Below are 16,242 nucleotides of genomic sequence, written 5' to 3'. Positions count from 1 at the left end.
TTTTGGATGTGGTGATTTTCTTATCCACAAGGTGGCGACTAATCCTTTTCAGGCAGCATTGACTTGATTCTGTGATGCTTTCTGATCAAATGAAAGATTTTTATTGTGATCCAGAAGACACGGGGAGGGAGGAGGAGTGTTCAATTTCAGAAACAAAAAAATTTTAAGCTTTTTCTCTTTGAAATATTTGAGAACTCATTTGAGCAAAAAATCAATTTGTATTGGGCAGCACCAAAGGCTTAGAGGTTAGGAGCACTTCCCAGATAGGACCTGAAGGCAAGGAGAAGATGCAAAACAAGGAAACCATTTGATTGGCTGTGGCTTAAGTGGTTGTACCATTTGGGAAACCCTGACTGGCTGTTTGTGATTGGGTTGTTTTTCTTACTCTTGAGGCATTTACAGGAAATTCTCCACGTAGGGTTTGGTTTCATTTGGTAGGCAAGGAAAGGGTAAAAACCACCTCAGTCCAAAAGCCTCCTTGCATCATTACTTTGACATCATAAAACACTGTTTATAGAACAATGCTCAGTGAAGGAACATAAATCATTCGTTTTATAAAAATCTTCATAGAGACTCGAAGGATCCAATTCATACATCTCTGTCCTCAGTAATTTGATGTTTAAGAGATTAACTGAGATAATTCTGGAAAACATATTTGGAATTTTAAAAATGGGATAGTCATATATATCATTGTCCTGGCTTGTAGGATATTTTAGAGAAAACTAATGATGCATAGTTAACTTTTGATTCCATTCAGCTAGCACTATTCTATGCCTGTTCCTCATATTCTGAGCCCCACTTCAGACCCACTGAATCCGAAGGAGTTCATAACACACCACATATGCCAAAATCACTCTGGCATAGGGACGATTTTGAGTTAAAGGCATTTGAAAGACAGCAAATATGAGAAAAACACTCATCTTCCTTTTTTTCTTTAAAGGCAGGAGATGAAATTCCTGTAAGACGTGTTCCCTATATCAGGAGGAAAGCAACATATTTATCATCAGGGATGAGAAGTTGAGGCTGAGAGAATTCTTCACAAACTTTATTTGTTCAAACGATACTCATCATCTCATCTCCCCCCAGTTTCATCACTTTTCCACTTTGTTCAACCTAATATGAGAGCAAGGAAGTGTTGCCATTTCTCTGGGTCTTCATTCTTTATGAAGTCTTGGGTGTCATGTATTAATATTAAATAAATTGGTGTGCTTTTCTTCTGCTGACCTGTCTCTTGTCAATGTAGCTGTCAGGCCCAGTCAAAAAAAGCTGTAAGAGGGTGAAGGAGGGCAGAATCTGCCATTCCAAAATATGCCTCATTGGTGTGAGGATTGTTTTCTAGGCTGGTTATTTTTAAGAAACAGCAGGTACTGGAGAGGCTCTGAAAACGGAGAAGTTACCTTTTAGTAAAAGACATTTAGATTTGTAAGGGAAATCTCCATTTGTAAGGGTGTCCTCCTGTCTGTACCTGGAAGACGAGGATGAACTAAATCTAGAAACTTCAGAAATCCCTATTCATCTTATCAACTCCGATCATATTAAGGCAGGAGTTAAATCTGCCAACAACTATACTTTCATTTTCTTGTGCTTTTCCTGACAACCTCCTGTCACTCGCTCCCCCAAACCCAAACGTCCTTTTTCCTTTTTGGCTGGAGATGTTATTTCTGGCAGTTCAGTCTTTTTTGGGAGTTCCTCACTTTTCCTGAGTCTCTCCCACGTGTACAGGGGACACACAGGTTACTAACCTTTTGTTGGTTTTTCTCTTGTTAATCTGTCTTTTATTACAGGGGATGTCAGCCAACACACTAGAAGGGCAGGGGAAGCATGATCTTTCCTTCCCGATGAGGGTAAAGGTAAACGTTGACCTCAAGAATCAGAGGCTGCATTTTAAGATCTCTGGAGGTTAAAGTCTGAGAAGTCCACCTTTGTAGCACTTTAAGTCTACGAGGTTGAACGGGCTGCTCTCACAGCATTCCACCTGCCGGACCAGTCCCCTCCTGTGCTCTGGCCACAAAGTCTTCTGCTTTTTTGCCTCACTCTGCTTTCTCGAGGGTTTAAAGGCACCTAGCTGGCTCTTTACCTCAAGAATAGTCACTCATCAGTCATTAAAAAAGAAGGAAATTTTGCTGTTTGCAACCACATAGATGGACCTGAAGGGCATTGGGCTAAGTGAAATAAGTCAGACAGAGAAAGAGAAATACTGTTATGATTTCAGTTATATGTGGAATCTAATATAGTGACTAGTGACTATAACAGTGAAAACAAGAAGCAGACTCGCAGATACAGAGAGCAATCTAGTGCTTACCAGCGGGGAAAGGGGCAGTATAGGGGTGGAGGATTGAGCGGTACAAATTGTTATGTATCAAATAAGCTACAAGGATATATGTACAGCATATGGACTGTAGCCTGCCAGGATCTTCTGCCCATGGAATTTTCCAGGCAAGAATACTGGAGTGGGGTGCCATTACTTTTTCCAGGCCATCTTCCCGACCCAGGAATGGAGCCCAAGTCTCTTACGTCTCCTGCATTGTCAGGATTCTTTACCACTAGTGTTATCTGGGAAAGCATTTAGGGAATATAGCCAGTATTTTACAATAACTATAAACGGAATAAAATCTTTAGAAACTGTGAATCATCTGTAACTTATGTGTATTGCACATCAATTATACTTCAATAAAAAGGGAAAGAAAGGAAGACTTGGCTTTTTTCCTGTGTTGTTCCAATTTTCTCAATACTGCAATGAAATGCTTTTTGCTAATAGGTCTTCTGCAATAAAGAAATGAGGGCTGCCCTGCTGGCTCAGATGGTAGGGCACAAATCTGAATAGTTTATGGCTCTGATGATCTAGGCCACAGGTGAATATGAAGGAGTGGAGGTTTTTCAGAACATGTCCACCTTGAGTATGTTTTTCTTACATCCACACTCTTTTGTTTTTAAACTTCAGGTGTGGAGAACTCACCTGCCTTCAGCTGATTTTTTTTTTTTTTTTCCACACACTTCATTCAATACTCCAGACAGGTCTGGAAGGGTCATCACTGCCTTTGGAAGGGTCACCGAATTTTTCCTCTAATCTCTCTAGAGATATTCATCTTAATGTAAAGGGAAAGAAAAGAAGACTTGACTTTTTTCCTGTGTTGTTCCAATTTTCTCAGTAGTGCAATGAAATGTGTTTTGCTAATAGGTCTTCTGCAATAAAGAAATGAGGGCTTCCCTGCTGGCTCAGATGGTAAAGAATCTGCCTGCAATGCAGAAGACCTGGGTTTGATTCCTGGGTGGGGAGGATCCCCTGGAGAAAGGAATGGCAAAACTCCAGTATTCTTGCCTGGAGAATCCATGGACAGAGGAGCCTGGCGGGCTGCAGTTCATGGGATCACAAAGAGTCAGATATAACTAAGCGACTAACACACACACACAATAATTAAATGAAAGATCCACCAAATTTAATTGAAATATATTCTAATTTTAAAAGAAGCATACATTTTTACCTCAAGAGGATGATTTTGATGTGGGAAGACAAAATAAACAGCCTCAAGTCTTTCTTTTTATCTCCCCTCTTCTTCCCCCAAAAAGCACAGAAAAATCCACATACGTAAACAACTCAAGAAAGAGCTTGGTAACTCCACTATCAATATTATTAGTATTAGACTATACTTGCAAAAAGTGAAAAACACTCCAATCTGTTGTATTTGGCAGCATTTCCCTCCCCTATTGCTCATCTACAATGATTAGTTGAACAAATAGGGATAAGAAATTAAAACCTCTCAAAGGAAAATTTCCAACCAGTTCTTGGGGGAGGACTTGGAATACTGAAACATAAGGAACCACTTCTGATCAACCTGAGTGACTTGAGTCACTGAAAATAGATCCAGAAATACAAATGATGGATTATTCTATTCCGATGTGAAATCTAACAAACATTAGGTGTGTTGGCTCATACTCGTGTTAGACACTGGGCTACAAGTAGATGCACAACATTGATGTTGGGGTAAGACAGCACAGTAATAACTTGGATTTGTTACTGCTGGAGTCAAAATCACTTAATGATTTTCCTCCCAACACTGTATTATAAACAAATCTTGAACATACGGAAAAGTTGAAAGAACCATGCCAGAAACACCCACAAGCTTAGTACCCAGGTCCCAGGTCCTGTCTGTTCATCCTCGGCCCGTCCGTCCTCTTCTAGGAGCCTGGCTACCTCCAGTTTCTGCGTCTCTGGTCTCTCTCCAGAGCCTCCACGTAGTCGCTGTTTTACATGTTGTTGAAAGGGGATCATTCCTCAAGGCAGGGCTGGGCTTGTGTGAACCACCTCCTTATTTCTCTAAACACAGCTCTTCCTTGGGTTGTTTTGTTCCTTGGAGGCTGTTCTCAGAAGTTAAGCTTTTTGCATCACTGTGAAGAAATGGACTATCCCCTCTTCTCTCCAGCTCCCACCAACACAGGAGGGCGTGGCTGGGGTGGTCCCCCTCAGACACCTCCCCTCCCTCCCTCTTCTCTGTTCAGGTGGTCACTGAGGTTGGCTCCCCTCTGTAGAGAGGGCATCTAAATGTCTCCGTGCCTGGGGGGTGTCCTCTGCCTGCCCGCAGCAGCATCCCTCTGGGGAGGCAGGAAGAAAACTGGTAATGGATCATTTCCTGTCTTCCATGTAGACTTGACCCACAGGAGAAACTGTCTCCTCACCGTGCCAGTTGGAGGAAGGGATGGGCACTTTTGTGTTATCCTTCTCTGAGTCCTGCTATCCACCACAAGGCCCTCATCTCAGCTGGGCACAGGGCCACTGACCAAGCAGAAGTCGGAGTTGGGGCGGTGGGGACCCTCCTATGAGACCAGTGATTCTCAGGAAGCTCCCGTCACATTCACTGGAGAAATCCACACCCTCCCACCCCTCCATCCCTCCACTCCGCTCTACCCCAGACCCCCATCCCTCCTCACATCCCCCTGCACTTTCTGAGGTGGAAAGAAAGCATCTCATGTGTCTGCAGCAGGGAGGGTGGGATCAGCCCTCAGTGCAGTTGAGGCCCAAGGAGGCCAGCTGACTCCGCCGCTGACTCCGCCGCTGACTCCTGACCGGTGGGCGGGGCTGGACCAAGAGACTGGGCTGCGGTGCAGGCTGGGGGTGACGGGGTCGGTTCTGCCATTCAGGGGAACCCAGAGGGGTCTGGTCCTGACTCTTGGTGTCTCTTTAGAATGTCATGAATTGACTGCTTCTTTACTTTCAGTGAAGGGCTCTACTCACCACTTTCTAGACAAGTAGAATCCTCCCAGACAACAGGCTTTTCCTGAAAAGATGGAAAATGAACCTGATTCGGTTGTCTTGACTGACAACTCTGAAAATGCAACTCACTACATACCTGTGCCTGGCATTTTCAGGAACCTGAAGGACAAAGATAATTCAAGACAAAATTAATCCTGCTTAGAAGCAGTCAGGATGCATTTATATTATTAAAAAACTTATACTATACTGAGAACTTGAAGTGGGTTGGGCTCCCCTCGATGCCCAAGGTGAGAATGTAGAGTAGAATGCAGAATGTAGGAAATGAATTCTCATCCTGACCTTCCTTTTAATCAAGTGACTTTGATTTCACTATGACTTTCTTCGGACTTCCCTGGTGGCTCAGACGGTAAAAGCCTCTGTCTACAATGCGGGAGACCTGGGTTCCATCCCTGGGTCGGGAAGATCCGCTGGAGAAGGAAATGGCAATCCACTCCAGTACTATTGCCTGGAAAATCCCATGGACAGAGGATCCTGGTAGGCTACAGTCCATGGGGTCTTAAAGAGTCGGACACGACTGAGCAACTTCACTTTCCTTTCCTTTCCTTTCACTTTCACTTTCTTCGTTCAGGCTTTCATTGAGCTGGGAGCTGCCACCTTGTGGCCATAAGGTATTACTGCACTTCTAAGAACACAGGAACACCGACGTCTTCTTTGGAATCGTGGATACGCAGAATAGAAAGAGAAACGACATCTTGGAGCTATGACTCACTTAAAAAGTGAGGCAGGTGAAGCCTAGAGTCACCAGCTGAGTGAGTTACACAGCCTGAGAAGGACTGTCTTGTGGAAAACTGGCTTCTCGTTCACTTTTAAATGTTTGAGAGTGTTGAAAATTTGGCTGTTTTTAATATATTAAAATACCAATTTTTTACAACTTAAAGCAAATATAAAAGTGGAACCCTTTGCTCACATTCCCTGGCCCCTCTCTGGATCTCTGCAGGCCAACACACTGTTTATTTTTTCTATTTAATTTTTATTTATCTTTCAATTGGAGGAAAATTGCTTTACATGGTTGTGTTGGTTTCTGCCTTTTTAAAAGTTATTTTTTTAATTGGAAGGAAATTGCTTTACAAACTGTCTTTCTTGATCAACATTATCAGCCCCAGTATTAGGGGTGTACAACATGCATCTCTCACAAACATTCCACATGGCTTAGCTTACTTACCTGATCTATAAGTTCTGAATTCATGACTCTAACAAGTTTTTCAATAGACTTCAGTTCAGTTCAGTCACTCAGTTGTGTCCAACTCTTTGCAACCCCATGAACCGCAGCATGCCAGGCCTCCCTGTCCATCACCAACTCCCAGAGTTTACCCAAACTCATGTCCATTGAGTTGGTAATGCCATCCAACCATGTCATCCTCTGTCGTTCCCTTCTCCTCCTGCCCTCAATCTTTCCCAGCATCAGGGTCTTTTCAAATGAGTCAGCCCTTCGCATCAGGTGGCCAACAGATTTACATGGAATAAAAATATCCATCTTGAAAGTAAATGCAAGGTTTATTTATTCAAAGTTGTAAATTTGATAATTATTATTCTGCTTCTTTTAAAAAAATTTATTTATTTTAATTGGAGGATGAATAATTACAATATTGTGATGGGTTTTGCCATACATCAGTATGAATTGGCCATAGGTATTACACTCCTCCCACCCTCCTCCCCACCCTATGTACAGGAAATATAGAAAGGTTTTAAAATTACATTAGTTACTCTTTTTAGTAACAAACAACTTGGATTCAGATTATAAACAATTCAAATTAAAAAGTGCAGCAACCTGTCACAGAGCCATGAAAATACATTAAGACAAGATAAAGATTAGCTTTTATTTCACCTCTTGAAGAACTGTTGAGTATTTTCAATAAGGTGATGTGATCACAGGTAATACGTTAAGGTAATGAGGACTAATGAGTGTCAGATCTTGTTTTCCACTTGGTCATTGCAGCCTGAAGTATTGGTATGTTAGAACCTCAACTTGTCGTTTTCTCGGAATCCTAATGTGAAGACCCCAGGTTGGTACAGAGACCATCCCACAGGGAGCCTCTCTCCCATCCCTCCTGCCTCTTTCTTTCATCTCAGAATCAAAAAGCCAGGTTCATCTAAATGTAAAGGAGATTTTGGTGAAGTCTATAAACCCCAGAGCCTCAAGACATGATTGGGATAAAGATGGTTAATGCTTTGGAAAGTAAAATTATACTTTTTCCTTTTTTTTCCCCCTCCCTTAATAAAGTTATCCTTTTTTGGAGTCCTTTTCCAATTCTTTGATTTCAAGCAATAGAGCCTATAAGGAAATGAGCATTAAAATACTCTGCTACAAGGAAGAGATCAGTAGGCATTCCACTAATTTTGGAAACAAAAACAAAGAAACCAAACCCCTATTTCCCCATAGACACTGGCTTCACCCTCCTCTGACTAAGCCCTGGTCTCCTGGGGTCAGATTCCCAGGACGATGTTGTGCGTGTTGCTGGGGCAGTTTTATTTCCCCCACTCCCTTCCTGAGAATTCTGCCTGTGGTTAATGAGGCCAAAGGCTAAGGCTCAGGCCCCTACCCCACCCCTGATAAATACAAGAATGCTTGGGAGCAGGGAGGGGAAGAGTTGAGAGAGTGTCTGTGACAAGGTGACCAGACAGTAATTGGAGAAGAGAGCCTGCTGGGAGGGAAGGGCCCACAGGCCGGGAGGACTCGCCATCGCCCGCAGGCTGCGGGTGTGCACCAGGCAGCATGCGCTCCAGGGTTCACCCCGTGCTGCTGCTGCTTCTCGCGCTGCTGATGCTGGTGAGCAGAGACTGGTACCCAGAACGTGGGATTTACCTGCCAGGGGCCGGGAGCTGACCGCACAGCTCCAGCTGGCTCTGCCTGTTCGAGGATGGGGGAACGGGGCTGAGTGTGATGTCCTGCAGCTGGGGGCAGGGGGTGGGAGCTTTAGCACTTTCTTTAGGGAAAGAAGAGGGGTTCCAGAATTAACACTAAGGAGGGGTTTAGCAGAGTACTGGGAACAGGCTAAGACCGGTTTATATAGGATACACACATTTAGATTTGTATCAACGTGTTTCCTAAGGACATTTCTTTTCATTTTACATAAGACTGAAAAAAATCTCAATTGTGTATGTTGAACAGGGTTTGAGCAAACCCATGGGGGTGGGAGGGCTAAATCCCCCTGCCTCCCCACCCCCTGCCCCCCACCAGTTGCCATGGCTCAACCCGGAAACAAACAGTAGAATCAAGATGGAAACATCTGGGCTTGTTGCTTGTACTTAGCGTGGACAGAGTTTAGGCTGCACCTGCCTGTGGGGCACGCCGCTTAGCCCGCTTTCCTCAGACAAAGAGGGAGAGCCGTGGGGCTCTGGCACTGCTCCTGGGTTCTCCCTTATAAACAGTGGGTGGGGGTCAAGATGGTGGGTCTGCACTGCATTGTAACCCGGCTTGGCACCTGGGCTGTCGCCTGGCCTCGGTCCTCACCTTGGTTCAAGCTTGACTCTTCTCAGATGCTGCGAGAGTCCCAGTGCCCAGAGGCCACTCACCCCTGGATTCAGCAGAGCTGATCTGGTGACTGTGGCCTGGGCATCTGGGTTTCACGGCTCTACCTTCATCTTGTTAAGCCTCATTGTCTCCACCTGAAAATGGAGCTACCGCAGGCACTTCCTTGACCTGGTGGTTGTGGGAGTCAATGAGGAAATGCAGAGGATCTTTTCTTGCTGTTCTCCGCGCCCTGACGGGACGGTTATTCTCTTCACTGGGTGCCTGGGCTGCTACTGTTGGTGGGACCCTCGCTCTGGGCCAGGTGCTTTCACAAGCGCTGGGTGTTACGGTAAACAGAAGAGGAAACAGAAAGTCCCTAGTCATCTGGCCAACTCTGCTTCTGAAATTCGATCCCTGTTCGCCACCCTTTGCTTAATATTCAGAAATTTTTCTTGGCTACTTTAAAAAAAGTTTTAATTGGAGTATAGTTGCTTTACAATGTTGTTACTTTCTGCTGTATGGCAAAGAGAAAGAGCTAAATGTATACATTTTGGGGGGCATTTCATTCCTGCTCAGGTCACCACTGAGCACTGAGTAGAGTTCTCTGTGCTACACAGTAGGTTCTCATTAATTATCTATTTTATACATGGTAGTGTGTGGATGTCAACCCCAGTCTCCCAATTCATCCCACCTCACACTTCTCCCCTTGGTGTCCATACATTTGTTCTCTCTGTCTCTGTCTCTATCTCTGCTTTGCAAATAGGTTCATCTGTAGCATTTTTCTAGATTCCACATACATGTATAATATATGATATTTGTTTTTCTCTTTCTGACCACTCCTAGTAGAATTCTGTTTCATTAGCCCACATTAGCCTGGATTTAAATATGTCACAAATCAAACCTTGTTCCCATCTTTCTCTTACTCCTGCTCTTACCCCTAACTGGACTCATTAGAAAACAGAGCTGTGTTTTTCTCATTTCTGCGTGTTAGCATAGAGCCCAGGCAGGTTAATTCATGACTGAGGGTGTGGTGGGTGGGGTGGGCAGTGGGCAGCAGGACTGGACTTGTAGCAATTCAGTGTTTGGTGGAAGCAACTATATACAGATTCCGGAGATCAAGGCCGAGGGAGATAATGGAATACACCAGTGTTCCGTGGTTTTGAGCAATCTGCACTCTGGACCCTCAACTGGAGAAGACCTTTGTGTCCAAGAGGTGCCCAATTTTTTGCTGAATTGGCTATAAGTAACCTATTCCTTTTGGCCCCTACCTTCTCCCACCTACACTGACTTTTAACCATTGATGATATGCAAATAAGGCACCCACTACCCATCCCTTGACCTCCAGATTTAAAACTGGTACCCATTCTGCTGAAGAGCTGAGATGTCTACAACAGTGTTCTCCCCAAATCTCCACCCTCACGTTGTCATCCTGACATGAAGCAAAGAACAAAGTTGCGACTCTGCTGTGGGTCTTTGTTCCAAATCCCACGACAAGCCGCAGAAGCAGGGTCCTATCCCCCTCTTTGCTATTTCCTGCCCTGAGAGCTTGCACACCCTCAGCTTTGGGCTGGGGCAGCTTCTAGGACCTGAGAAGAGGGAGGGTTTGAGAATGAAGTTAGTCAACAATGTCTGTTATGGTTGGTGGGTTGTTGTTGCTATTTAATCTGGGAAATTCTGAGTCAAGTTATTCTTAAAAAGTATGTTAGCATGTATGATCTGCCCGATTAATTCACTCAAACCCCTCATTCAAGAACAAGAGTCAGTGGATTGCAGGACATGAGGAATTGTGTGGTCAGAGGTGATGCTGAGCCCTCAGCAGAGACTGAGTGGCCAGGCTCTGTCCTAAGAATCTTGGGAACCCTGTTTTCTGCTGCCCCGTGCTGAATCTGCACTCGTAAAGGATCAGCCAAGCTTCTGTATGCAGAGACTGTGTTTGGACCGCATGCTCATCTCCAAGGGCTGCCATAACAAAGGACAGACTGGTGGCTTAAAGCAGCTTAAGTGTACAGCATGGCAGCTCTAGTTCATAAGACCATACGCATGTATAAAATTCACTAACAGAGTAGATGGTAAAAGTTCTCATCACAAGAAAAAAAACCTGTTACTATAAATGGTGACAGATATTAAGTCGACTTATTGTGATGTGGCTCAGATGGTAAAGAATCTGCCTGCAAAAGAGCAGACCTGGGTTTGATCCCTGGGTGAGGAAGATCCCCTGGAGAAGGGAATGGCTACCCACTCCAGTATTCTTGCCTGGAGAATCCCACAAACAGAGTCTGGTGGGATACAGTCCATGGGGTCTTAAAGAGTCAGACATGACTGAGTGACTAACACTTTCACTACTTTTCAATGTGATGATCATTTCGAAATACATACAAATATGGATTGAATCATTGTACTGTTCTCATGAAAGAAATATAACTACTACTACTACTACTAAGTCGCTTCAGTCGTGTCCTACTCTGTGTGACCCCATAGACGGCAGCCCACCAGGCTCCCCCGTCCCTGGGATTCTCCTCCAGGCAAGAACACTGGAGTGGGTTGCCATTTCCTTCTCCAATGCAGGGAAGTGAAAAGTCAAAGTGAAGTCGTTCAGTCGTGTCCGACCCTCAGCGACTCCATGGACTGCAGCCTTCCAGGCTCCTCCATCCATGGGATTTGCCAGGCAAGAGTACTGGAGTGGGGTGCCATTGCCTTCTCCGAAGAAATATAACGGTGTATGTCAATTATACCTCAGTAAAAAAGTTGTTCTTGAATTCAAATTTGTTATCAAAAGTGAAATATTGGCAGGAAACAATTATTTCCATATAGCCTTCTTAGTCCTTTAGGATCTTCTATAAACACAAAGCCTTTATTTACTCAGATAACTTCTTTCCTGAGGTAGCTAGGGCTACTCAGCCAGGCCAGCACAATGCCGGTGACATTCCCTCAAGTCCAGCAGCACCTTTCAAGTGATAGGTAGGTTGGATCTTGCAATGACTGCCCACCTGCCACACTCCCAGTGTCCCTGGACACTGCAGCCAGAGACACGCTTTGAGAACATTTTTCTCCCCCACTGAATTATAGGAAGCATTATGGAAATCATTTGAATGGTATCCTCTGAAAGGTTGCTGTTGAATCACACGAAGACACCGGCATTCTTGGCCCCCAGAGAAGAATTCAATCCAGGGCCAGAGATGAGGCTTGATTGCTCAGAGCTTTTGTGTAATAAAGTTTTATTAAAGTATAAAGGAGATAGAGAAAGCTTCTGACATAGGCATCAGAAGGGGGCAGAAAGAGTACCCCCTTGCTAGTGTTAGCAATGACGTTATATACTCTCCAATGAATCCAAAGAATGTCTAGAGGTTGTAAAGACCTCACCAGACCTACTCCCATAATCTACATTTTAAGATAACAGGATTAGCCAGAAGTTTTAATCCAGAGACTATCCTCAGGCGGGACACATTATTGTTATATAATCCTTGTAAAGACCAGGTCTACTCCCATAATTTACATTTTAAGATAACAGGATTAGCCAGAAGGTTTAATCCAGAGACTGTCCTCAGGCAGGATACATTATTGTTATATAATCCTAAGGAATGTAGAGAAGGAAAAGTTTGTCCTTTCTTCCTCCTTGAGAATTCCAGACCCCTATCTCCTTGGGGACCCCTAGACTTCTTATCAACCTGCCTAGGAAATGACTCTCATCCTCTTTGGACAAACAGCCTAAAATTGTCAAGGATGGGAAATATAATAAGCATACTTACAAGATCATTTCGGCAAATGTAACCATTTTCAAGTCTCTCTGCCTCACCCAGACGAGATGATGCAAGTTAATTCTAAGCTGTGCACCAGAGGAGAAGTAATACACTTGTACATTCAGGATGTGAAATTTCAGGCATCTCTGGGTGAAGAAACACACTATCTCAGGCCTCTTTTCCAGCTCTCCAGCCACTCCTATGTGACTGTCGGCTGTGCCCTTATATGTCATCCTAGGAAAATGAGCCTAGAGCTTTCTGGTTGAAAGGCCCTTAAAGGTACCTTGCCTCACACCCTTGTTCACAGAAGGGGAAACTGAGGCCAGAGAGGAGACAAAACCTTTAGGTATTCTTTGTTCATGACCTGGGTCACCTGGAAATACACCTGTTTTAGAAATGGGATGAATTTTTTCATGCTGTCCCAGGACTGCAATTTTCTCCTTGTTAAAACTACACACCTGGTTGTGTGAGTTGCTCAGTCATGTCCGACTCTTTGTGATCCCATGGATTGTAGCCGGCCAGGCTCCTCTGTCCATTGACAGAGGCAAGAATACTGGAATGGGTAGCCATTCCCTTCTCCAGGGGATCTTCCTGACATAGGGAATGAGCCCAGGTCTCCCACACTGCAGACAGATTATTTACCATCTGAGCCACCAGGGAAGCCTCACACGCCTGGTTAGGCCCTTCATTTAAAATTAGCTACATTAATCAAGAAACAGTTATCTGAATAAATCAATATTTGATATTTTGGAGTGGAAGGAGTTAAAAAAAAAAAAACAACTTTGCCTTTAGGAAAAAAGACAGAAATAGAGTCTGTGGCAGGAAACAAATATTACGGTCACATTTGACATTAACAGAACCAGATGATGCAATAACATCCCCCACCCACCAGGAGGGTGGCCAACCACAAGAAGTGAAGATCTGAAGGATATTTCTTCATGCTCTATGACACTGTTATCTAATACACAGTCCTTTATGCCGTGACAAGCTCTTGGCTAAGGACAGATCGTTACAGGTTGGGGCAGGGACACGACCACAATGAAGGATGTTTGGCAGGATCTAGGTGGGCTGGTGATGGCTCACCCTGTCCCCAGGAGATTTTAGGTATAAATCCTAGAGTGCTACTGTGCTATGCTGTGCTAAGTCACTTCAGTTGTGTCCGACTCCTTTTGACCCTATGGGCTGTAGCCCTCCAGGCTCCTCCGCGCGTGGGACTCTCCAGGCAAGAATACTGGAGTGGGTTGCCATGCCCTCCTCCAGGGGATCTTCCTGATCCAGGGATCAAACCTGCATCTCTTATGTCTTCTGCATTGGCAGGCAGGTTCTTTACAACCTGGGAAGCCTCATAAATCCTAGAGTAGCAGTTATCAAGCCTCTTACTCTCAGGATGCCTTTCCACTTGTAAACTTTAGGCAGAACCCAAAGAGTTGTTGTTTATGTGGTGCTCCCCATATTAGAAATTAAGACTGAATTTTTTTTTTTTTTTGGCTACACTATTCAGCTTGTGGGATTCTAGTTCCCTGACCAGGGATCAAACCCAGGCCTCCTGCAGTAGAAGCACAGAGTCCTAATCACTGGACCACCAGGGAATTTCCAAGACTGGGAAATTTTAAATGTACTTCTCAATTCAATAAAGATACTGATTAAAATAGACGACTAACAAGGACCTACTGCATAGCACAGGGAAAATATTCAATATCTTATAATAATCTATAATGGAAGAGAATGTAAAAAATAATATGTATGTATATGTATGACTAAGTCATTTTACTCTACACCTGAAACTGATACATTGTAAATCAATTATATTTCAAAAATTTTTTTAATAAAAATAAATGTTTAAAAAGGAGTTTGGAATTAGCAGATAGAAGCTACTATATATAAAATATTAACAGATAAACAAAGACTTACTGTCTAGCATAGGGAACTATATTCAACATCCTAATAAACCATAATGGAAAAGAATATGAAAAAGAATATTAAGATACATATATAACTGAATCACTTTGCTATACAGCAAAAACACAAATTTGTAAAGAGATAATGATAAATCCATTACAAACTAATATAAATCAAGCATCTGTGGAAAATTAATGTATTTTCCACATTTCCATTCAGTGTGAAGAATGGCACAATTTCATATTTTTGCAAATCTCTTGGCTGTCTGGCTTAAAAGCAGACACCTGGACTCCCCTCTCTGATTCTGAACTCAGTCTGTTGTAAATGCTGTTTGTTTCAAGTATATGAAGCAATTCTTGCCTCACATAGGTATGTATATGGAAAGGGAGGAATATTTTTATAGCCTGGAACTGTGGGTACTCTTTTTGATGTCATGCCAGAATTTGACAAGTAGTCCATTTTTAACAGTCACTTGCCATGTGGAGCCTGAAAGCATAGTAATGACTTTTGTTACTCTGTTTGATTAAAACCATTGGAGTCTCTTGAATTTTGAATAACTCTCACCTGTGTGTGATTTTGGACTGTGATATCTTAATCAATAAGAAACTCTTTGCTCACTGAGCTATGCAGTTCTTCCACATGTTGACATATTTCATTCTAAAAAATCAAAAAGTCACATTCATTAATCTGTCCACCAATATCAGCAGAAAAATCTTTATGTGTTGGGAAGCTGTCAAGCTCAAGTTTTCCAAAGTTCTAATTTTTTGCTTGAAAGCTTAAAATTTATCATTGGCAACATGACACTGTCCCATTGTTTTTCTTGAAGTGATGGGCTGACTTTGTTCATAATCAAAGACCTGTCGATCAAGTAATCATTCCTGAACAGCCATGGTTGATCAGTCATTTTTTCGGGGAAAATGCTGCTTCATTAAAAAAAAAAAAAAGTGGCCTATTTAGCTGTCAACTCTGACAATCACACATGTGCTTTTCTCTGAGACAAATCTTCTACACTGATGGGCAGCGCTGGGTTCATACCTCCATCTAGACACACATAGTGTCTAAAGGATACACACACAGGAGTGGCATGGGGTATAATTAATAGTATTTCCTGCCTCATCCATTCTCATTTCAACAATGAGGTGAATTTATCAATCATATCATTCTTAAATGAGACGGCCCTTTTCCCTCTTCCTTCATTTCTCCTTCCTCCTTCTCTCCTTCCCTCCCTTCCACCTCCCCTTCTTCCTCCCTCCTTTCCTCTTTCCTGCCTCTACGTGGTGAGGAAGCATGCGAGACTATCAGAGGAGTTTGTGTCATGGTCTCCAATGGTCCTAAGGCACCAGCATTTTTATCACCAATATTTGTTACCATCAGTGCAAATGGCACACAGAGAAAGAGACAAGCAGTGTCTTTGATTATTATAAACGTGTTTGGCCTTGTGGAGTCTCTGATAAGGTCAGGGACCCTGGTGAAACAAACTGAAACTGTCCTCCAGAGAAATTTTCTATATGTATATTCTATAACCACAGCATCACCGTGTGTGTGTGATAACAAACAACCGGAAGTAACCTAAGTGGCCATCACTAGGAGAATGACAAATTGTCTTCTATTCATATAGTTAAAAGTTATATGGTAGTGAAAATGAATGAGGTAGAAATATGAGTGTCAGTGTACACACACACACATACATGCACACCTATACACAAACATACAGGCACACGTGTTTTGTGTTGGTTTGACATGCATTGCATAACTTGTCTCTTTCAAGTTCCACACTCTTACTGTTCATGTGTGGAGATTTTTCCAGAGGGGGAGTGTTGTTGAAACAATGATAAATAATTATCAAGGCTTCCCAGATGGGAAGGAACCTGCCTGCTAACATGGGA

General features: G+C 43.3%; 1 protein-coding gene and 1 long non-coding RNA gene across 2 annotated transcripts in view; one reads left to right on the top strand and one right to left on the bottom strand.

Moving 5' to 3' along the window:
* Positions 1–3,414: 3,414 nt before the first annotated feature.
* LOC129625759 (uncharacterized) lies at positions 3,415–8,852 on the bottom strand. The gene is made up of 3 exons (XR_008701593.1): positions 8,721–8,852; positions 5,231–5,273; positions 3,415–4,590 (listed from the first exon to the last, which is right to left on the bottom strand). It is a non-coding gene; the product is annotated as an uncharacterized LOC129625759 (long non-coding RNA).
* The window catches only part of CDH26 (cadherin 26), a 46,640-nt gene continuing 38,260 nt past the window's right edge, over positions 7,863–16,242 (top strand). Inside the window, exon 1 of the mRNA XM_055544531.1 lies at positions 7,863–8,036. Coding sequence (XP_055400506.1) covers positions 7,983–8,036 — 54 coding nt within the window. The 5' untranslated portion in view covers positions 7,863–7,982. The remainder of the gene's footprint in view (positions 8,037–16,242) is intronic.

The sequence above is a fragment of the Bubalus kerabau genome, chromosome 13, assembly GCF_029407905.1.
Source record: "Bubalus kerabau isolate K-KA32 ecotype Philippines breed swamp buffalo chromosome 13, PCC_UOA_SB_1v2, whole genome shotgun sequence".
In the NCBI taxonomy this organism is placed as follows: domain Eukaryota; kingdom Metazoa; phylum Chordata; class Mammalia; order Artiodactyla; family Bovidae; genus Bubalus; species Bubalus kerabau.
This window is presented reverse-complemented; position numbering and strand designations above follow the sequence as displayed.